This window comes from Gopherus flavomarginatus, chromosome 10, assembly GCF_025201925.1.
Source record: "Gopherus flavomarginatus isolate rGopFla2 chromosome 10, rGopFla2.mat.asm, whole genome shotgun sequence".
In the NCBI taxonomy this organism is placed as follows: Eukaryota; Metazoa; Chordata; order Testudines; family Testudinidae; genus Gopherus; species Gopherus flavomarginatus.
Window position 1 is genome coordinate 80,312,870 of NC_066626.1, and position 21,352 is coordinate 80,334,221.

Consider the following 21,352-nt stretch of genomic DNA (forward strand, 5'->3'; position numbering starts at 1 on the left):
GGGGCTGGGTGGGTAGGGACAGCCGGGGCGCACCAAGCTTGCTGGTTCTGGGACAGGCCTGGCCACAGTTGGCTCCACTCAGAGCCCCAGGGCCTTGGTAGTTCCTAGAAAAAGGCCATGTTGCCCCCACCCTGCTGTGTTCATCCTGACACAAGAACTTGGATCCCCCGGTGCCTGTGTGTGAAGGGGACCCTCGGGCCTCTGCTCAGGCTGGGGGTGAGAGGGTCAGGGTGGGGGTCACGGAAGTTATTGAGACGGAGTTAACATAACAGCCACAATAAGCCAAGCCAGGCCTGGCTGGTGCATGGATTGGAGGCCGCCTGGGGAAGCCAGGTGTTGTGGGATCTGTACAGTCGGTGGCGCTTTGGCACTGAAGTGGTGGGATGGGAAACTGAGGCACATGGTTTGTAACTGTTGAAAATCCCTTGTCGCTGTTCGCAAGTGTGTGTGTGTATGGGGGGAATGTTAAATCCATTGTCCCAGCTATGTTCCAACTCCTTGCTGAACAGAACAGGCTGGAATCCCCCTCCAGTGACAGTCCGGACACGCTCTTCTTCCCTCCCTGTCCTACACTGCTGTGTGGCTGTTGCGTCCCACCCCAGAAATGGCAGCACCTCTGCATGAAGTGATTTCTGGACAAACAGTGCTCGTGCCCCACCCCAAAAGTGGCTGCATCTCAGCACCAGCTAAGCAAGCCTTGTCTAAACAGCTACCCTGCCCCACCCCAGAGTTGGCTGAATTTGGGGGCTGGACAAAAGCAATTCCATTCTGCCGCATATGTGCGGGGTTGATCACAGGCTGGATTCAGGGGCGTTTCGGGGACCCGGGTGGCTGGGCCGCAGTGTACTGTGCCCTAATGACTCACCGGGGAAGTGTGGGGGGGAAGGGGGGTTTCCTTCCCACCTTGCAGCCGGCGCGCCCCGTACCATCGCCCTTTTAAGGGGTTCCTTGAAACCGCGTCCGGGTTCCATGTTTGTAGCAGAAATTGTGAAGAGGAAACTCCATGTTGTAACAAAGTTTCCTCCGCGGGCGCCTCTTTCTCTCTCCCCCTTTTTTGTTTTTATTCCCCCCCCATTTCCCTTCCCCCTTTTTTCCTTTTGTTGGGGGGGCCATTTTCCCCCCGCTCCCCGCCGCCCGATCCGCCCCCGAAGTAACTCCTGGAGGATCGGAGCGCGGCGGGAGGAGCCAGCGGAGGAGGGACCCCCCCCGGCCAACACTTCTGGGCTAATGGACAGTCAGTCCATGATCACCCAGGTTAGCAAGGAAGAGGCGAACACCCCTCTGCAGGAGAAAGGTAACTGCACCCCGGCGGGAGGGGCAGCGTCGCGTGCATTGAACTCCAACCCCCCCACAATAAATGGCCTGGTGCAAAGCACTAATGGGGGGGGGCTGTGCATGGTCCGCAGAGCGACCCCCGCGGCCTCTGATCGCCTCTGGGTCGGGGGCCCAAAAACAAAACAGAAACTAGAGCCTGCTCCAGGGGGCTTGTCCCGTTACCCCCCTCCCAGCGCTCGGCGCTGTCTGCACTGCCCTGGCTAGCCCCGGATATTCTCCACCGCGCCCCGGGCGGGGCGGGCAACCCAAAGCTCCGGCTGTTGCGGGGCATGGGGCCAGGGCTGGGCTGTTGGAACCCTAGGGCTGGTTGGGGGGGGGCAGGAGTTTCTACCCCAGAGCCCCCCCCTCCCCCGGTGGGTTGGTTTTGAAGCGCCCCAAGCGGCCGGGTTTATTTTCAAATGTTGCTTTTCTGCCCCTTGGATCCAAGGAGGCTTCTCAGGCCATGTCAGCTGGGGTCAGGGCATGGGGGCGGGGGCGGTGCTGCAGCCAGGGGCTTGGCCCCTGCCCCACTCCAGCGTCCTGGACTCTGCCCTGGTGTTTGCCCAGCCTGCGCAGGGCTCGCCAGGTCCTGGCGGGGTGGTGGTGAAGGGTGTGCATGGCTGGGGGTTGTTGGGTTGCACGGGGCTGGGCACGGATCCCTGCCTGCTGGAGGTCTTCGACCCACACTTGGGGGTCTCTGGCCCCGGTGGGGCTGGCTGATGCCCTGGGGGGAGGATCGCAGGTGCTCCTCAGGGCCCAGGTGAGGGAGGTGGGTTTTTGAAAGGACTGATGCAGCCCTGTGGAAATAACCTGACCCCCGCCTGGCATCCCAGCTCTGGTGTTGGGGCGGAGGGAAGGGGCCATTGGTACAACCTGCCAGAGACGCTGGAGCCCCCTTCTGCTGCTGCCTGGGCTCTTCTAGGGGTCTCTGCACCGGCCAGCCGCAGTGAGGAGGGCATGAGAGGCTGGTCCGTGGGGTCGGCGCTGTCCCCTTAGGGGCAGTGAGTCTGGCGCGGTCCCAGCTGGGAGTGCGGAAGTGCTCGTCCGACGTCTCCCCAGCCTGGCACCCCAATGGGCCAGACCATTGGCTGGGCACCGACTGGGGACGCTCGCAGAGAAAGGTCAAGGGCCAGGTTCGGATCTCGGCTCCGCTGGGGTGAATCTGGAACAACTGCCCCGGACGGACGTTGGGGGAACCGTTCACCGGGGGATTGGTCTGGATTCGTCCTGGCGGAGCCGAGATTGGAACCTGCCCCTCGGGCTGTAGGTCGCTGTAGGTTGGGAGCTCTTTAGGGAAGGGCTCGCCCTGGGTGAGGGAGGACAGGGCCTGAGTTGCTGGGGCAGTTTCAGGTTTGGAGGATCTGTCTCCAGCAGGGCCTGGTGAATGGGTGTCGCTCTGACGCTGGGCTCTGGACTGGAGGATGTTGGGACTGGGGGTGGGAGGTGTCTTATTGCCTGTATCCTAAGGGGAGTGGGTCCAACCCAGTGACCCCCATCCCCAGGGGAAATGCACATCCTGCTGCCCCAGGGAACAGAGGCGGGATGGGGGTCTGGGAAGCGGAACCGACCCGGCCCGGCCATAGGGCGTTTTGTCCAGCGCCAGTGAAGCGCTCCCCGGGGCAGGTGGGGGCTGTTGCATCACAGGGTGTTTTCACCCCCGCTGCCCGGAGGGGGAATCGAGGCAGAGCGGAGAGAGACACCTGGCAGAGCGGGGATTGAATCTGGGTCCCGCCGGGTCCTGGGCTGCTAGGCCGTGCCACCTCCCTCAGCCATGCACAGTCCTGCCGGACGGCTCCTCTGTGCCTGGGGGCGGGGAGCAGCAGGGGCTGTTGGTCAGATGGGGTCTCCTACCTTCACTTGGGGATTGACAGTTGTCAATCACGCTGACCCACTGGGAGCTAGGGGTGTTGGGAGCTTTCTGCTCCTCCTTTCAGCGGCCCCATGGCCCGATCTGAGCCCTCTGCCCCCCGTAACCTCCAGCCCCCATGTCCCGTGATGCCAATGAAAATATGGTTGAGATGCAAGGGGGGAAGAAAGCGACTGTGCCCCCAGCGCCCCCTGCTGGGGGATAGAGATTGCCCCCCACCCCCTGCTGGGGATAAAACTTGTGTGTAGCCCCCTGGTCAGGGTAATAGTGCCGGCGTCGGATCCCTCCTGCCTGCAGCCCTGACGCCGTCCCGACTGCGCGTCCGAGGCCTGGTCTGCGCTGGGGTCTCAGCCCCTGGCGTCGATACGGACGGAGCCCAAACAGCCGAAGCGGGCAGGCTGGAGGCAAGGAGAGAGACAGGGACCTGGAGGAACCGCAGTGAGAGCTGGAGAGCTGGACACCTCCAGGTCTGAGCGCTTGGCCCTGGGGAGCGGGTCAGGGGGCGGATCCTACCGGAGGAACAAATGAAATGAATTTGCTGGGTCTTCACCTGATCCTTAGTAGAGGGTGAGTCCACAGCCCAACTGCTTCTGGGGTCAGCACTGCTGACTGGTTTCTGTACAGGCAGAGCCCAGGGCAGGGCTGGCAGGGGCTGCGGGTCGGGAGCGAGGGGCACCGGCAGAGCTGTGGGGGGAGCCCAGGGCTGGGCTAGCAGGAGGCTGCGAGTCGGGATTGAGGGGCACTGGAAGAGCTGGGGGGAGCCCACGACTGGGCTAGCAGGGGCTGCGGGTCAGGGACGAGGGGCACCGTCAGAGCTGTGGGGGGAGCCCAGGGCTGGGCTAGCAGGAGGCTGCGAGTCGGGATTGAGGGGCACTGGCAGAGATGGGGGGAGCCCACGACTGGGCTAGCAGGGGCTGCGGGTCAGGGACGAGGGGCACCGTCAGAGCTGTGGGGGGAGCCCAGGGCTGGGCTAGCAGGAGGCTGCAAGTCGGGATTGAGGGGCACTGGCAGAGCTGGGGGGAGCCCATGACTGGGCTAGCAGGAGGCTGCGAGTCGGGATTGAGGGGCACTGTCAGAGATGGGGGGAGCCCACGACTGGGCTAGCAGGGGCTGCGGGTCAGGGATGAGGGGCACCGTCAGAGCTGTGGGGGGAGCCCAGGGCTGGGCTAACAGGGGGCTGCGGGTTGGGGATGAGGGGCACCGGCAGAGCCAAAAGGAGCGGGAGCTCCCAGTGCCTGACCATGCTTGGTGCTGGGTTTGTTGCTGTCAGTTCAGCTCCTCCGGCCGGCGTCGTCTCACCACAAGCAGCAGGACAATGGCAGAGCGGTCAGGGACTGAATGCACCATAGAGACTGGTGGGGGGGGTCTCCCCAGAGCAGAGGAGAAGCATTGTGTGGGGGTGGGGAAGAGGGACGCTTGCCTAGCTGCTCCTGGGTCTGTTCTGTGGGCAAACAGAGGGGTCATTTTCCAGGCCTGTTAATGGGGAAATGCCGGTAAAACTCCTACAACTGGCAGCCTCTGCTGTGGCGGAGGGAGGGGAAGGGGAATGAACGCGGACAAACTTCTCCCCCTTGGTGTAAATCCCAGAGCTGATAATCCAGATACCTGTGCGATGTTTTAGCTTAACATGCAGCTTGGTATGTGCCAGGGCTGTCCCCTGCTGGCTGGAGTCAGAGCTGTTGACTTGTGTGTCATACACCTATACTGCTAGGCACTCCTGGGGAGTCTCCTTCAGGTCTGGCGGCAGGGAGCTGAGCTTTCCAAGGCGGGGGCTGAGTCTGCGCCTGCTTCTGCTGTGAAGTCCTGCATGTCAGGGATGCACAAACCTGTCTGGCTGCAGCCTCCTTGTCCTTCAGTGTTAAGCTTTGGTGCTGCTAAGAGTTCTGGGCTGTTTGTCTGGGAGCCTGCAGGCCCTGGGCCCCTGGGCAAGGAAATCCCAGTCTGAACATGCCCCGTGTGCTGAGATCAGCGGGGAACAACTGTGGCTCTCCTGAGGGGCTGGGAAGTGGCCCGTTCCCTGCCCCCAGGATTCTCCAGGTTCTGGGGCGTTGGTCGGTCAGGGTCCCGCCTGCCCGTGGGGATTTTCTGCCCCTTTCCTGGGGGGAGGGGGGGAGAGCTCCGCACCCTCAAGATCTCGCTCTCAGGGGCCTTCTTCACCTCGGTCCATTTCATCCCCCTCCTGTTCCCTGTCCTTGAACAGGCCCCCCCAGCACCTCCCGAATGTTCCTGCCTCTGTCCATCCACCCACCAAGTCAAGCACCTTTCCCATGGCCCCTTCCTTGGGCTCCGCCCATGCCAGATCATGCTGCTTCACGGGGGGGGGGGCCTGTAACTTTCCGGCCAATGAATATCCTGGAAACACTCAGCGCTCATTCTGATTGGTCAGTTTCCTGCCCATCAGCGTTCCTGCCACATCACTGGCTGTGGGTGGCTGTCCGCAATGAATTAACTAACAAACTGGGGGGAGGCGTTTTGGGGGCTTCGCCCACAATGCCCAATTGGCTGGACTTTCTGCTTCAACCCATCAGAGGCTAAGCTGACCTTTGTCATCAGTAGGGTTCAGAGTCATGAACACTGTGGGATGAACGGGAGCGTTCACGCTCCTCTCCGGGCCACCATCTGTCTGCAGCCTCAGGCACACGCTGCAGCTCAAGAACAGGAGAAACTTGTATCGAACTTCTAAGGCGCTCGCAGTTTCTGCCAGGACAGAGGTGGCAGCTGACGGAGCTGGTCCCTGCTCCCCAGACTCGCCGCAGGGAACCCTAAAGCAGTTCTGCCGTGTTATCTGCTCGCCCGGGGGAAGGGGTCAGGGACACACCTTTGGCAGCAGCTGCCCCCCGGGGAAGCCGAGCAGAGGGGGGCGTCACTGGCGCTTGTGGGGTCTGACTGGGCAGGAGGCAGCGGGTGGGGGGGGTTACGCTTCAGCTTTTGGCTCAGCAGCAGAGGCCCCGGAGCCTGGGCTCAGGGCGGGCATAGGCTGGGATGGGTCTTTGGGCAGAAGAAGGGTGAACCCACTGCAAACGGGACAGTGGAAGGCGTGGAAGCCGGAGGAGGGCGAGCGCAGAGGAGAGGCTGGAGATCGGGGGGAGGGCAGAAGCCATTGTCACTAGGCTGGGCACAGAGCTGGCACCAGCCTGTACCGCCTGCCAAGGCCGAGTGATCTGTGCCCTGGCGGGTCCACTTCTGATGGGAGCTGGAGCTGAGCCAGGCCCGAAGGTCAGAAAGGGGCCTGTGCAACCAGCCTGCTGGCCTGTCCCTTCCTTCCCCCTCCTGCCCTGGCCTCTCCCTAACCTCCCGTGTAACTGCGGTGCTCTGCCCTCGCCCCGCACCCACTGGCATGTGACTGGCTCCGGGCCTGAGGCACAAGAGCAGCGCCGCCTGCCCTAGAAATGCAGCCACCTCTGGGGAAGGGGGGATGCGGCAGCTGCTTCACAACCCCCGAGCGAGGCCGCACAAGAGCTCAGACTGCGGAGCGAATGGGGATGGGGCAGAGCCCTGGGGCAGGACAGGGCCGGGGCAGGGTGCATGGCAGGGGCCGGTCCTTGGAGGGAGATGCTGAACTGGGCTTCCTGCCTTGGTGGTTGCTGGGGGGTACAGAGAACCTGATGTCCTGACCATGGTTCTCCCCAGTGTCCTTGGTTGAGTGCACCTTAGCCCAGACCTGTCAGCTGGGCCCAGCTCCCCGCAGGGTAAAGCAAGCAGAGACCCACCCCAGCCCCCCATTGGGCAGCAGCAGTTTGATGGCAAAACCAGGGGCTCGGCCTCCCCTGAGCCGGGCACGACCGAAGGGGCTGGGCTAGCAGGGGCTGTGGGTCAGGAGTGAGGGGCACTGGCATAGCTGGGGAAGCCCAGGGCTGGGCTAGCAGGGGCTGCGGGTCGGGAGTGAGGGGCACCGGCAGAGCAGTGGGGGGGCCCAGGGCTGGGCTAACAGGGGCTGCGGGTCAGGAGTGAGGGGCACCGGCAGAGCAGTGGGGGAGGGGGAGAGTGAGGGGCTGGGGTAACAGCTCTGCTGGGGCCCCTCACTCCTGACTCGCAGGGTTCCTGGCCCTGCTGCGGGGTGGGGGGGGGGGCTCTCGTCGTTGGGATCAAAGGTCGAAAGCAGCAGAAAACCAAAACAAAGCTGTTGTCATGGCAACTGCGAGGGAGGTGGTGTGGCGGGGGGGGGGGTCCGGGCTCTCTCTGCCCTGGGGTTCAATTGGGGGGGTTAGAGCAGCCCCTTTGGAGTGGCCGGTTCCCATGGCCCGTGGAGCCCAGCCGGGGGGGCACGTGGGTGCCGTGTCAGGGCGAAGCCGCTTGTGCCCGTTAGCAGCGGGGGGCATGTGGGCAGTAACAGCCGGGGGGGGCACACTCAGGGGCACACGCACACAACCCCGAGGGGAACCCGGACTCGGCTACTCACACTGGTAGCCTGCAGCTCGATCCCTGGCTGTGTCTTGGGGGGCCCTAGGGGGCTGTGCACAGGGAGCGGGGGGGGGCTCCATGGAGTGCCCTGGGGGGCTGTGTACAGGGAGCGGGGGGGGCTCCATGGAGTGCCCTGGGGGGCTGTGTACAGGGAGCGGGGGGGCTGCATGGGGGCCCTAGGGGGCACTGTGCACAGGGCAGGGGGCTCCTTGGGAACCCTAGGGGGCTATGCACAGGGAGCGGGGGGGGGCTCCATGGAGTACCCTGGGGGGCTGTGTACAGGGAGCAGGGGGGGACTCCATGGAGTGCCCTGGGGGGCTGTGTACAGGGAGCGGGGGGGCTCCATGGGGGCCCTAGGGGGCTGTGCACAGGGAGCGGGGGGGGGGGGCTCCATGGAGTGCCCTGGGGGGCTGTGTACAGGGAGCGGGGGGGGGCTCCATGGAGTGCCCTGGGGGGCTGTGCACAGGGAGCGTGGGGGGCTCCATGTGGGGCCCTAGGGGGCTGTGCACAGGGAGCGGGGGGGGCTCCATGGAGTGCCCTGGGGGGCTGTGCACAGGGAGCGTGGGGGGCTCCATGTGGGGCCCTAGGGGGCTGTGCACAGGGAGCGGGGGGGCTCCATGTGGGGCACTGTCCCCTCGGGGGCTGGGCCGGCCCCAGTGCAGCGCTAGGGGGTGCTGTGCTGCAGGGAATGGGGCACTCTCCTCTCTGGGTTGGCGGGGGGAGCTCTCCCCTACTAGGCAGGGTGGCAGGAGGGCGGGTTATGCTCTGGCAGATGCTGCCTTGCCACTGAGATCTGTGGGTCTGGCCCCGTTCTGCACCCCCACTCCCGTCCCCGCTGCTGGATCCTCTCCTTGGTTTCCTGTGCCGCACGGCTGTTAAGCGGCCATCATGTCCCTCCCCAGAGGTGGCTGCATTTGTGGGTCAGGCGACGGGCATCCCTGTCAGCCATTGTCCAGACAGCGCCCGGCGGCCCTGCTGGAGGCGAAGGGACCGGGCCGGGGCTGGTGGATCCGGCTGCTGGTTAATAATTTGCCACTTCCCCGTTCCAGCCAGGACTCCAGCCTGCCCTGCCCCTGGCAGACGTGCTGTCCCCGGGCAGTGCCCGTGGTTCCTGGACAATCACAGGCTCCTGGGCAGCGTTTCCTGCCAACCCCCTCCCCTCCCCCGCTCGTGAAGTCTGGTCCCTGGCCAGTGCCAGCCAAGCCCATGGACGAAATGGTCTTTGTTCCCATCCACCCCCCGAGGGAGACGAGGGGCTGCCCCAGGGCACAGCTGTACCCCCTACCCCCCGCTGCCCACGCTGTAAGGCCTGGCTCCTTGCCAGGAGGTCCCCCCTCTCGACTTGCCATGCTCTGGCTCCAGGGGGGTTGCTCAATACCCCACGAACGTGCTCGCCCCTGAGGGCAGCCAGCGCTAACCAGCCCCCCCATCTGTCCCAGAGTCAGCGTCTCTGGTGAGGGGTGAGGCCAGCGCAGGGTCCCGCAGTGCAGGGGCGGGGGGGGAGGTGCCCCTGGCGGTGGGTGACGGACAGGAGGTGCCAGCCCATGGGTCTGGTCGCTCGCCAGCCCTGCTATGTTGGGGGGTGGGGGGCTGGGGAGGGCTATGCAGCTTGGTCTGGTTTGTTATTATAGGGTCTCCTGTGGGCTGGGCACACTGGCTGGGGGGATCGTTAATTTTGCAGTTTTCTGTATTTCGACATTTTGCAGGGATGGGCGGGGGGGGGGGGGTTGGCTGAGCTGATGTCGCCTGGCCTGGCCCGGGGCAGCTCAGCGGCCCCCCCCAGTGGTGAGGCCGGCAGAGGCTGGCGCGTCCCGGGTTGGAGCCCGGATGGTGCCCGCCGTGAGGCGTCGTCACAGATCCCAGGGCAGCCTGGACTGGTTTGACGGGGAAACGCTACCAGCAAATCCTAGTCTGGAAGGCTCCCAATCTGTGTGTACATGTCCACCTGGGCGTGTGTGTGTTGTGTGTGGGTGCACGTGTGTCTGTGCATAAACCTGCCCCTGCAGGGGGCTGTGCCGTGTATACACCCAGTCTCCGAGCGCGCGCGCGCTCCAGGGCTGAGTTTGTGGGTGGCCAGCAGCTCTGGCCCCGCGGCAGCTGCATTCCTGCCGGCCTCTCTCTAAATATTTGTGCATTCGGACACACAATCCCGCCAGCCTGCGTCAGCGCTCGCCCGGGGCGGTTCCTGCACCAGGCCTGCCCCCCATCCCGTCCCATGCATGGCCCCTGCCACCCGCTGGCAGGAAACGGGGGCTGGGCGGGTGCCAGGAGCTGATCTTGGACCCAAGGGGGGCAGAGGCAGCAAGCTGGGGAGGCCGGGACTGTGGGGGTGTCACCCACTGACATCCTGTCCCCATTTCCCCTGTGCAACGACCCCACCCCCCAGAGATGGCTGACATCTCCGGAGGGGGTGGGAGGCTGGGTTGGATCCCTGGCTGGCCCTTGTCACACCCGGCCAGGCCCTCATGCCAACGCCCGGGCAGAGCGAGAAATTGGACGCTGGGTGAATCGTGGACAGGGGCACATGCCAGCCCACAGCTCCGCAGGGGGCTGCGGGTCGGGAGTGAGGGGCACTGGCAGAACTGGGGAGCCCAGGGCTGGGCTAGCAGGGGGCTGCGGGTCGGGAGTGAGGGGCACCGGCAGAGCTGGGGAGCCCATGGCTGGGCTAGCAGGGGGCTACGGGTCGGGAGTGAGGGGCACCGGCAGAACTGGGGAGCCCAGGGCTGGGCTAGCAGGGGGCTGCGGGTTGGGAGTGAGGGGCACCGGCAGAGCTGGGGAGCCCAGGGCTGGACTAGCAGGGGGCTGCGGGTCGGGAGTGAGGGGCACCGGCAGAATTGGGCAGTCTCTGGCTCTCTCTAGTTGCCTGGTTTAGGCCCTGGATTTCTCCCCGAGTGTGAAGATCAAGAGGAGAAAGAGCTCGCCGCTCCCGCCCCCATGGACCTTTACCCCCTCCCTCACCCTGGGCCCCAGGCACCGCTATCGTATCAAGTCAGGCAGCTGTGGGGCTCGGAGGAGCCTGTGCCAAGGGGCTGGGGCCTGGCGTTCTCCCCTGCTGGGCTGGCTGGGGCGACCGGAGCCCGGCAGAGGGAGCAGGAGGAATCTCGTTATCTGGGGCCGGATTAAGCCTGTGGAGTGGTGGCCTCAAGTGGATTATGCAGGAGAGCAGGTTAATCCAGACCTGGGGAAAGAGACATGGTGCCGGGCGCCACACAGGGGTCTGAGGCCTGAGGAGCGAACTGCATGTGTGATGTGGGGGGGAGTGAAGGGGACACTGGAGGAGTTGAAGTTGATATTAGCAATAGGGGAGCTGTGGGTCGGGAGTGAGGGGTACCAGCAGAGCTGTGGGGGGAGCCCAGGGCTGGGCTAGCAGGGGCTGCGGGTCGGGAGTGAGGGGCACCGGCAGAGCTGGACAGGCAGGGCTGGGATAACCAGGGGCTGCAGGTTGGGAGTGAGGGGCACCGGCAGAGCTGTGGGGGGAGCCCAGGGCTGGGCTAGCAGGGGCTGTGGGTCAGGAGTGAGGGGCACTGGCAGAGCTGGAGTGAGCCCAGGGCTGGGCTAGCAGGGGCTGCGGGTCGGGAGTGAGGGGCACCGGCAGAGCAGTGGAGGGGCCCAGGGCTGGGCTAGCAGGGGCTGTGGGTCGGGAGTGAAGGGCCCTGGCAGAGCTGGAGTGAGCCCAGGGCTGGGCTAGCAGGGGCTGCGGGTCAGGAGTCAGGGGCACCGGCAGAGCTGCAGGGAGCAGGGCTGGGCTAGCAGGGGCTGCGGGTCGGGAGTGAGGGGCACCGGCAGAGCTGCAGAGAGCAGGGCTGGGATAACCTGGGGCTGCGGGTCAGGAGTGAGGGGCACCGGCAGAGTTGGGGGAGCCCAGGCCGGGGGGCAGCAGTGCAGAGATGAGGTTCCCTATGGGAGAACCTTGCTGAGCCCCTGGCTCAGTCCCCGCCTCAGCAAAGCCCCCCCCCCCCAATATTGACCCTTCTATGATAGCAGTGGGGGCACCTTGCATTGGCCTCGCTCTGCCAGGGGAAGGGGCTGGTGCAGCTGCCCGCAGGATCCCAGCCCGGTGCCATGGCCTCTCCCAGGAGTCCTGGCCCCCAGGCCCGTGCTCTGGCCGTGCTGGCAGTTCTGTGAGGTGACTTGTCCTGGCTGGCTGGGCGACCGCGGGGCGGTAGGGACCTGCTGGGTGGTGGAACCTGAGCCCTTGGGCTGGGGAGGGGGGAGGGGCTGCTCCCCCCAAAAGGGGATCCCCGGGGGCAGCAGCCCTTGGCTTCCTGCCATGTGGCTGGGCTGCAGCCTCCCCGGCCCCTCCCTGCTGCTGGTCCCAGGTGCCAGCCCCAGTACACCTGGTCACCTAGGCGCACCCCCCACTCCTCAGCCACGGCACCCACCTGGCACACGCCCCGCGGCACTTCCCATCCCCCAGGATGCCCCCCAAGACCATGCTCAGGCCAGCAGGCAGGGGGAGCCCTTAGCTGCCCCCATGCAGACCCCTGGCCCAGCACCCTCGGGGGGTAGGGGGTGCCCGTGTCCATGGGAACGGGCTGCAGGTGGGGCGCCCGGGGAGGGAAGGGGAGTCCGGGGGGGACGCCGTGTGGATTAACCCCTTCCCTGCCTGTGCCCCGCAGGTGCTCACAGCCCATCGCCGTCCAAGAAGCCCCGGAACCGCAGCATCTTCCATTCCCTCTTCTGCTGCCTCTGCCATGACGCCTCGGACCCCGTCCCGGTCAACAACAACGCGCCGCTGCTGGTGGAGGAGAACGGCGTCGTGCCCAAGGTGCGGGGGCACCTCCCTGGGCAACCCCCTCGCCCGCCCGGCCCCAGCGCACGAGAATCCTGCTTCCCTGGGATGAGCCCCGCAGGCCGGCCTGGCTCCGCGCCCGCCCCTCTGCCCGCCGCCAGGGACCCCAGCAGCCCCAGCGCTGGAGGTTGCCCAGATGGGCACACGTGACCCCCCTGTATCCTCTCCCTCCTCATCCCGGCCTCTCCAGGACCCTGTGCCAGGCCTGCCCGCTGACCCAGCAGCGCTTTGGCCCAGGATGATTGGGGCTGGGGGGGCGCCAGGCTCCCGCAAGCATCTCCTTGGTTGGAGCTGTTCCCTCTGGCAGCGCCCCCCTCCCCTCCCAGCCTGTGGGGCCATCGCTCCCCTCCCTCCCCCAGCAAAAACAGGGACCCCCAAGGGCTCTGGAATCTGCTTTGGGGCAGTTTCTCTCCTACCTGTCCCCCCTTCCCATGGATAGTACGTGCCCAGGCGAAGCTTTGGGAGGGGGCTGGGGTCCTGCCCTCCACCAGCTGGGGCAGAGGCAAGTCCCGATGCTGGCACAGTGCATGGCAGAGGCAGAAGCCAGTGCTGGGACCGTGGGAGTCACCGCCGAGTGGGACCCAGGCAGTCGGGTTATTGCGGTTTCCTCCCCGCCCCCCGTAGGTCACAGGCTGTTCTCCCCCTGGGGCCCCCAGCCGTGCTGGGCCGGGCCAGAGCAGGGAGTGAGCAGTGACCCTGTATCCCGGCGAAACGAGGGGGACAGAATCAAGTCATCCGGGGGAAAACTGAGGCTTGGCCCTGGGGTTGGTGCCCCGAGGCTGGCAAAGTGCCAGGGGGTTTTAACGGCCACGGGACGGGAGTCTGACACCTCGGCTGGACAATGGTCAATCCACAGCCTGGTCCCGGCCAGAGGAGAGCGCCCCCAACTGACCCACCCCACCCCTGCAGCACACGCCCCCTAGTGCCAGGGTGGGACCAGCACTGCCTGCCAGAGGAGAGCCCCCCTACTGACCCACCCCACCCCTGCAGCACACGCCCCCTAGTGCCATGCTGGGACCAGCACTGCCTGCCAGGGGAGAGCGCCCCCTACTGACCCCACCCTGCAGCACACGCCCCCTGGTGCCACGCTGGGGCCAGCACTGACTGGGAGGGGAGAGCGCCCCCTGCTGACCCCACCCTGCTCCCTGCAGCACACGCCCCCTAGTGCCCCGAGGAGGGGAGAGCGCCCCTGGCTGGGGGAGCAGTCACTCGGTCATGGGCAGGCGCTGTGCGAAACCCTCTGGGGCCGGACAGACAGAGCCAGGATTTCCTGGCAGCCCTAGCGCCCCCCGCAGTCCCGAGGGCCGTTCTCCTCGTCCCCAGGGCGCGCTGGGCCGGCCCGCGATGCCGAGCCAGGCAGGACAGGTGGCCCCCCCATGTGGCCCGCGTAATCCCCGGCTTTGCTCTAGGCTGATCAGCCCTGACCGCGGCTGCCGCCTTTCCCTGCTCCCCGGGCAGGTTTGAGTGGATTATCGGCTCCTGTGCCCGGGGCAGCCGGTGCCCTCTGGTTCCCGGCAGCGCCGGCGCGGCCCCAAGCTGAGCCAGTTCTTCCCAGCCCAGGGCGGCTCAGGGGGCTGCGAGGGGGCTGCACGGGGCCACCCCTGGGACCCAGGGCTGGTGTGCGCCTGGTGGGCCAGTCACACTAGGCAGCAGGCAATGATTGGCATTGCTGATGAGCCCCCAATGCAGCCACCTCTGGGGAGCAGCGCTGCAGCTGGGGAGCAGCACACAGCAACGCCAGCCTGCCACTCAGAAAGGGCTGAGGGCAGCGGGGCTGAGGCAGCAGGTTCCCTACGGCGTGTGCCCGGGCCCATGTTTAACTGCCCCAAGCAAAGGGGCTTCCCCCACCCGTTCCCCCACCTGACGGGTTCCTGCTGCTGGGAAGTTTAGGATAGGAAGTGAGGGATTGGGGGATGGGCTGAGCGGAGCTGGGCTGGGCAGGCCTGCTCCTTGGGCCAGGATGTGGTGTGGGGCCCCGGGCTCACTCGCCTCCTGGCCCGCGGTGCACACTGCCAGCTGGATACTCCAACGCCCCCCCCCGCCGTCACCCTCCCCCAGGCCGCTGTCAAGTACCTCCTGCCCGAGATCAAACCCCAGGACGCCAGCAAGCTGTGCGTGGTCATCGACCTGGACGAGACGCTGGTGCACAGCTCCTTCAAGGTGAGTCCGTGTCCTGGGGGTGCCCCGGCCTTCCTCCCCCCCAGCCTGCCCCTGTGCCCCCCCAGTCCTCTCTCCCTGCCTGGCCTGCCCCTGTGGCCCCCCCCCCGCCTCCCTGCCCCCTCCCCGGCCTGCCCCTGTGCCTCCCTAGTCCTCTCTCCCTGCCTGGCCTGTCCCTGTGCCGCCCCTCCTCCCTGACCCCCCGGCCTGCCCCTGTGCCCCCCTAGTCCTCTCTCCCTGCCTGACCTGCCCCTGTGCCTCCTGCCTCCCCTGCCCCTGTGCCCCCCATCCTCCCTCCCCCACCCGTCCTCCCTGCCACCTCCGGCTTGCCCCTGTGCCCCCCTCGTCCTCTCTCCCCTGCCCGGCCTTCCTCTGTGCCCCCCTAGTCCTCTCTCCCTCGCCTATCCTGTCCCCTCTGCTCCACCCCCTACTGTTCACCTCCACTACCCCGCCCCATCCCCCTTCTCCTTTCCGGTGTCTGTCTCTCCCCTGCAAATTCACTCGCTTTGCCCCGGTGCCCCCAAAGTCCTGCCCCAGGTCCTGAGTTGGGCGCGGTAGTGCCCAGTGTGGGGGCAGGGCAGCACCATGTCCCAGCATGCAGTGCTCCAGTGCAGGGCTGCCCTGCCCCATCTGCCCCGAGCCTGGCTCCGTGTCTTGGAGGTGCCCCCGTGGGAAGGAGAGGAGCGTCCCAGGCCAAGCTCCACCCTTCTGAGGCTGGGGAGCGAGCTTTGCATTCACCCAACCTTGATCCTCCAAAGGGGCTGGGGCATCTGCCTGGCATGGCTGGGAGGGTATTGCCAGGGAACCAGGGGAGGGCATGGCCAGGAGAATCCCAGGGGGAAGGGGAGGGCATAGCCAGGGGAATCCCAGGGGGAGGGCAAGGGTGTGGCCAGGGGAATCCCAGGGGAGGGTGTAGCCAGGGTAATCCTAGGGGGAAGGGGCGGGCATTGCCATGGGAACCAGGGGAGGGCGTGGCCAGAGGAATCCCAGGGGGAAGGGGAGAGTGTGACCAGGGGAATCCCAGGGGAGGGCGTGGCCAGGGGAATCCCAGGGGGAGGGGAAGGGTATGGCCAGGGGAATCCCAGGGGAAGGCATGGCCAGAGAAATCCCAGGGGGAGGGGGAGGGCGTGGCCAGGGGAATCCCAGGGAGAAGGGGAGGGTGTGGCCAGGGGAATCCCAGAGGGAGGGGGAGGGTGTGGCCAGGGGAATCCCAGAGGAGGGTGTGGCCAGGGGAATCCCAGGGGGAAGGGGTGGGCATTGCCTTGGGAACCAGGGAAGGGCGTGGCCAGGGGAATCCCAGGGGGAGGGGGAGGGTGGGGCCAGGGGAATCCCAGGGGGAAGGGGAGGGTGTGACCACAGGCGTGGGGGATGAGGGCGTGGGTGGGGGAATCCCCAGGTGATGGGAAGGGGTCAGGAGATCCATGGGGTAGAGGAGGGGGGGTGCCTCCCACCTCTCCCACACTGACTCCTGTGCCCTCCGCAGCCCGTGAACAACGCCGACTTCATCATTCCTGTCGAGATTGACGGCATCATGCACCAGGTGAGGGGGGGCTCAGCCCCTGCTGGAGAGGCCTGGCTGCTGGGCCCCTTGGCATCGGAGCCAGCACCCTCCCCCTCCCCCAACCCTGGAGGTGCCTAGACGAGGAGAGGGGACGTCAGGCCCCTGGGCAGGCACCAGGGAGCCCTGCTGGTTCCAAGAGCCTGGGGGGGGCAGCGTCCTGGGGACTGAGACCGTGGTGCTGCCTGGCTCTTTGGGGCAGCAGTTTCCCCCCACTCACTCCACCTTCCCCCTTTCCTGGGGAGGGTGGGGGGCTGGCAGCCAAAGGCTTCCTGCGAGGGGAGCCCTGGGCTGACTTTCCCACCGTCGGGCGCTGTTCAGCAGGCAGGTCCCTGCCCCGCACGGAGGCCAGTGCCGGGTTCAAGTAATCCAGGATAGGCTGTAGTCTGTGCAGTCGGCCTGTTCTCGATTACTTGGCGCCGGAGCCGGCCGGCAGCTTCGGGTGGAGACGCTGGAGAGACGCCGCCCGGGGAGCCGCGGGGTGCCCGCAGCTGGAAAGGGGCTCAGGGCACGGCAGGCCTGGCACCTTCCTCTCCGCCCCCCAGGCCTGCCCCGGGTTCTCCCCCAGCTCAGGCACAGCAGGGCTGGGGGGGTGCTGGGTTTCCCCTGGGTCAGTGGGTGGCTCTGCGGGGGCTCAGTCCCAGGGGCCCCATCTCGCTGGGCGCTGCCCGTCCCCAGCCCCGCGGCCGCCGGCTCACGCTGCCCCTCCCCCAGGTGTACGTGCTGAAGCGCCCGTATGTGGACGAGTTCCTGCGGCGCATGGGTGAGCTCTTCGAGTGTGTGCTCTTCACCGCCAGCCTGGCCAAGGTGAGCGCCTGACGCCAGGCAGCCTGCGGGCACCGGGCAGCCTGCGGGCACCGGCCTGCTCCACGCACTCAGCATCGCGCCCTCCCCCCAGCTTCTGCACCACAGACGGGACTTCCCGAGCCAAGATAGGACCCGGGAGTCCTGGCCTCCAGCCCCCCTGCTCCAACCACTAGCCCTCACTCCCCTCCCAGAGCCAGGATAGGACCCAGGAGTCCTGGCCTCCGGCCCGCCCTACTCCAACCACTAGCCCTCACTCCCCTCCCAGAGCCAGGATAGGACCCAGGAGTCCTGGCCTCCGGCCTGCCCTACTCCAACCACTAGCCCTCACTCCCCTCCCAGAGCCAGGATAGGACCCAGGAGTCCTGGCCTCCGGCCCGCCCTACTCCAGCCACTAGCCCTCACTCCCCTCCCAGAGCCAGGATAGGACTCAGGAGTCCTGGCCTCCAGCCCCCCTGCTCTAACCACTAGCTCTCACTCCCCTCCCAGAGCCAGGATAGGACTCAGGAGTCCTGGCCTCCAGCCCCCCTGCTCTAACCACTAGCTCTCACTCCCCTCCCAGAGCCAGGATAGGACCCAGGAGTCCTGGCCTCCGGCCCGCCCTACTCCAACCACTAGCCCTCACGCCCCTTCCAGAGCCAGGATAGGACCCAGGAGTCCTGGTCTCCAGCCTGCCCTGCTCCAACCACTAGTCCTCACTCCCCTCCCAGAGCCAGGATAGGACCCAGGAGTCCTGGTCTCCAGCACGCCCTACGCCAACCACTAGCCCTCACGCCCCTCCCAGAGCCAGGATAGGACCCAGGAGTCCTGGTCTCCAGCCTGCCCTGCTCCAACCACTAGTCCTCACTCCCCTCCCAGAGCCAGGATAGGACCCAGGAGTCCTGGTCTCCAGCACGCCCTACGCCAACCACTAGCCCTCACGCCCCTCCCAGAGCCAGGATAGGACCTAGGAGTCCTGGCTCCCAACCCCCCCTGCTCTAACCCACCAGCCCCCACTCCCCTCCCAGAGCCAGGATAGGACCCAGGAGTCCTGGCCCCGATCACTAGACCAAGCTGTCCCTCCAGTTCAGCCATTCATTGCTCCCCCTCCTCCGTGGTGTCCCCACGATGCTTCGGGGATGAGGGGGGCCTAGGAGCCTGTGCAGTGGCTTTGGGGTGGGTGGCTGCTGCCTGAGGCCACCCCATGCTGTCATGTGCTGAGATGTGTCCCCCGAGGAGGGGGACCCCTGAGTGCCCTCGGCCAGCAGCCAAAGGGCCCGGGGCTCGGCCCCTCCCCGCTCCCCTTTGGCTGAGCCTGACCGTGTCCCCTGGCCCCCAGTACGCGGATCCTGTGGCCGACCTGCTGGACAAATGGGGAGCTTTCCGCGCCCGTCTCTTCCGCGAGTCCTGCGTCTTCCACCGCGGCAACTACGTGAAGGACCTGAGCCGCCTGGGCCGGGATCTGAGCCGCATCATCATCGTGGACAACTCCCCAGCCTCCTACATCTTCCACCCCGACAACGCGGTAGGTAGGGGCAGGGGGCGGCGGCGGGTGAGGGGCAGCTGTAGTGGCTCAGCGGGTTCAGTACTTTCACGTCCGGGGGCCTGGGTCAGACACGAGGAGTTCAGGGGGTGTCTCAGCCCGGTGACACGACCGATTCATACTCACCAGAAGGACGGGTTATTGAGGTAACTCAGTTCACGCTGTCCCAGGCTGGGGATCGGGAGAGAGGGGCACTGGCTGAGCTGTGTGTCTGCGGGGGAACAGCAGCCCCCTACTGAATTAAACCGGCTCTGTTCAGCTGTGTGTCATATGTCCTGTACTGCTTGCAGCAAGTGGGGAGTCTCCCTTGGTGCAGGGACCTGGGCTTTCAGAGCAGCGTTCAAGTCCGGTTGCTGACATGAAATGCCAGGTGGCCCCAGTGAGCAGTGGAGAGAATCAGGCTGCACCTTGGTGATCCCAGATGGGGAAGGGCAGGTTGACTGGATAGCTCTTGAAGGCTCAGAGAGTCTCCAGGCTGCCTCCCTGACCCCCTCTCCTCCCCCTCACAGGGAGGTCCTGGCAGATGCTGCTTTCTCAGAGCTGGTGGCTGGCTTGCTCCCAGCACGCTGCCGTGTGTCCTGGGGTACTGGCACCGTCCCACCGGGCCTTTCCTTTCCCCTTAGAGCTGCTGAGTCGGGGGGCACTCGCTCGGGGGCGGCTCCCTTGGGGCTGGCCCAATGTCCTGGCGAATCCAGGCTCTGCACACTGTGTCGAGGGATCCCTCCCCTGGGCTGAGCTGCAGCTGCCTCTGGGGTGGGGCTGGCAGGCATCGTGCGGCCGTTTAGGACAGGAAGTGAAGGCGACTCCTGTCTCCAATGGACGCAGCAGGGCAGATTTTGGGTGGCAGCCCAGGATCCGATTGGCCGGGATGCCAGGTTAACCCCCCCCCCCATGGCCTGGCTGGCCAGCACAGCTCGCCGGGATGCCCCCCGCCAGGCGCAGAAAGGGCCCGGGGATGGGGATTTGCAGCGCTGGAGGCGCCTGTCTCCCCCCATGCTCTGGGGCCGGCTGCTCTCATGGCTGCGTGAGGCAGGAGCCCCTCGCTGAGGCTCCAGCGGGTTTGCCTGGGGACCCTGCGAGGGCAGGCTCTGCCCCGTGCTGCGTAGGCACCGCGCCGGCTAACCTCCCGGGGGTCTCTCCGCAGGTGCCAGTGGCGTCGTGGTTTGATAACATGGCCGACACGGAGCTCCTGGACCTGCTGCCTTTCTTTGAGGGACTCAGCAAAGTGGACGACGTTTATACAGTGCTAAAGCAGCACCGGACTAGCAGCTAGTGACCCGGGGCCGGGCGAGATGCCAGCCTGGCAGGATTCCCCAGCCCTCCCCCTGCCGGCCGCCCCACTGATCTACCCACAAGCCCCAGCGTCAGCCTGCAGCTTCTCCAGGGCGCAGAGCGGAGGCTGTGGCAGGCGGCAGAGGGGCTGGGCGGGGAGCCCAGTGTGGGGCTCACACCCGCCAGGCATGGGGGAGACGCCCGGCTGCATCACTGGAAACCAGCCACAAACCTGGACTTTTGTCGTCACGTAACGGTTCTTCTCCTGTAAACTGGGGAGGGCCGGAGGGCAACAGAACCACAGCCCGGTCCCCTCTGATTGGGCTGGGGGGCAACAGAACCACAGCCCGGTCCCCTCTGATTGGGCTGGGAGGCAACAGAACCACAGCCCGGTCCCCTCTGGTTGGGTTGGGGGGTCCAGCACCACGGCCCAGTCCCGTCTGATTGGGCTGGGGGGCAACAGAGCCACAGCCCGGTCCCCTCTGATTGGGCTGTGGGGTCCAGAACCACGGCCCGGTCCCCTCTGATTGGGCTGGGGGGCTCAGGACCGCAGCCTGGTGCCCTTAGCTGGGCCAGGGGGTTCACAGAACTGCGCCCCAGCCCCATCGCGCTTGCCATGGAGGTGGGAGAGGCAGTTGGGGTTGGTTCCAGGAACCGGATCCAGAGGTGCTTAGCCGGGGGGGGCAGAGACACTGTCACTCCCCGGTGCAGGGTGCAAAGTGCCCCCAGGAGGTGGGTGGGGGCACATTCACCTGCTTTGCCTGGATGGGAACAACTCCCCCGGCTGTGGGCGAAGGGAATTTGCAGGGCCTGTGACCCATACGAGAGCTGGGTCCCAGATCCTTCCCCCTCCAGAGGGCCCTGGGCTCCTGTTACCCACTGGTGGGGTGCGGCCCTGTTCCGGGGGGGCAGGAGGGTCAGTGCCAAGCGCTGGGGCCTGCAGGGGTGTTGGTTGCCTGAGGGCGGGTGCTGAGGAGGGGGGATCGGCTCCCCCAGCAGGGCTGACAGAGGAAGGACATGGAGAGAGACTGGGGGGGAGGAGCCAGATGGACGCTCAGAGGCGGGGCTAGCAGAAAGGAGGCGGGGCTAGTGGAAGGAAGGCGGGGCTAGCAGAAGGGAGGCAGAGAGGCTGAGCTGAGCGGAGCTGATGGGTAGCCCACGGTCCGGGGGGGGAGGGCAGCTCGGCCCCCCAGGCTCCAGGCATAAGGGGACAGGGATGGGCAGTAAGGTGAGATTTCCTGGGTGGCTGTTAACCCTTTCCCTTCTGGTTATACGGAAGGTGCCCCCCTCCACCAAACGGTTCTTACTTCCTCATCTCCTCTGGGCCTTACTGGGAAATCGGATTTCTAGGTGCCTTGGGACTGGGGGCCATTGACCCCCTGGGCCTGCACCGCTTGGCTTATGCAAATATCCCCTTTCCCTGCAGTGCATTGTGGGGCTTTAACCCCTCCCCCCCAAGGAACTGCCATTGCGGCTGTCAGAAGCCATCAAGGTGCCCCTGTGCTGTGGTTGGTTAGAGGAGGGAGTGGGCTGGGCTGTTGGGTTGAGCCCACCGCAGCCCTGGACAGGGTGGAGAGGGGGCAGTGGGATCGCCCCAAGAGGGTCTCGGCTGGCCATGGCTGGTGGCAGCTCTCCTGTCTGAGGGGCTGGACCTGCTGGCCCATG

General features: G+C 66.2%; 1 protein-coding gene across 1 annotated transcript; it reads left to right on the forward strand.

The window, feature by feature from the left end:
* Window positions 1–958: 958 nt before the first annotated feature.
* Window positions 959–20,598, forward strand: CTDSP1 (CTD small phosphatase 1). The gene is made up of 7 exons (XM_050917135.1): window positions 959–1,294; window positions 12,202–12,350; window positions 14,433–14,534; window positions 16,015–16,071; window positions 16,804–16,896; window positions 18,212–18,397; window positions 19,560–20,598. Exons 1-7 carry the CDS (start codon window positions 970–972, stop codon window positions 19,686–19,688), a joined length of 1,041 nt encoding a protein of 346 aa, XP_050773092.1. The 5' UTR covers window positions 959–969; the 3' UTR covers window positions 19,689–20,598.
* Window positions 20,599–21,352: the final 754 nt, after the last annotated feature.

What these genes read in the sequence shown, in the direction of transcription:
- CTDSP1 (XM_050917135.1), top strand. Translation starts at nt 970, where the DNA reads ATGTTTGTAGCAGAAATTGTGAAGAGGAAACTCCATGTTGTAACAAAG. An exon ending in CACCCCTCTGCAGGAGAAAG is followed by an intron (nt 1,295 to 12,201) that starts GTAACTGCACCC and finishes TGTGCCCCGCAG; the next exon opens with GTGCTCACAGCCCATCGCCG. An exon ending in TCACCGCCAGCCTGGCCAAG is followed by an intron (nt 16,897 to 18,211) that starts GTGAGCGCCTGA and finishes CCTGGCCCCCAG; the next exon opens with TACGCGGATCCTGTGGCCGA.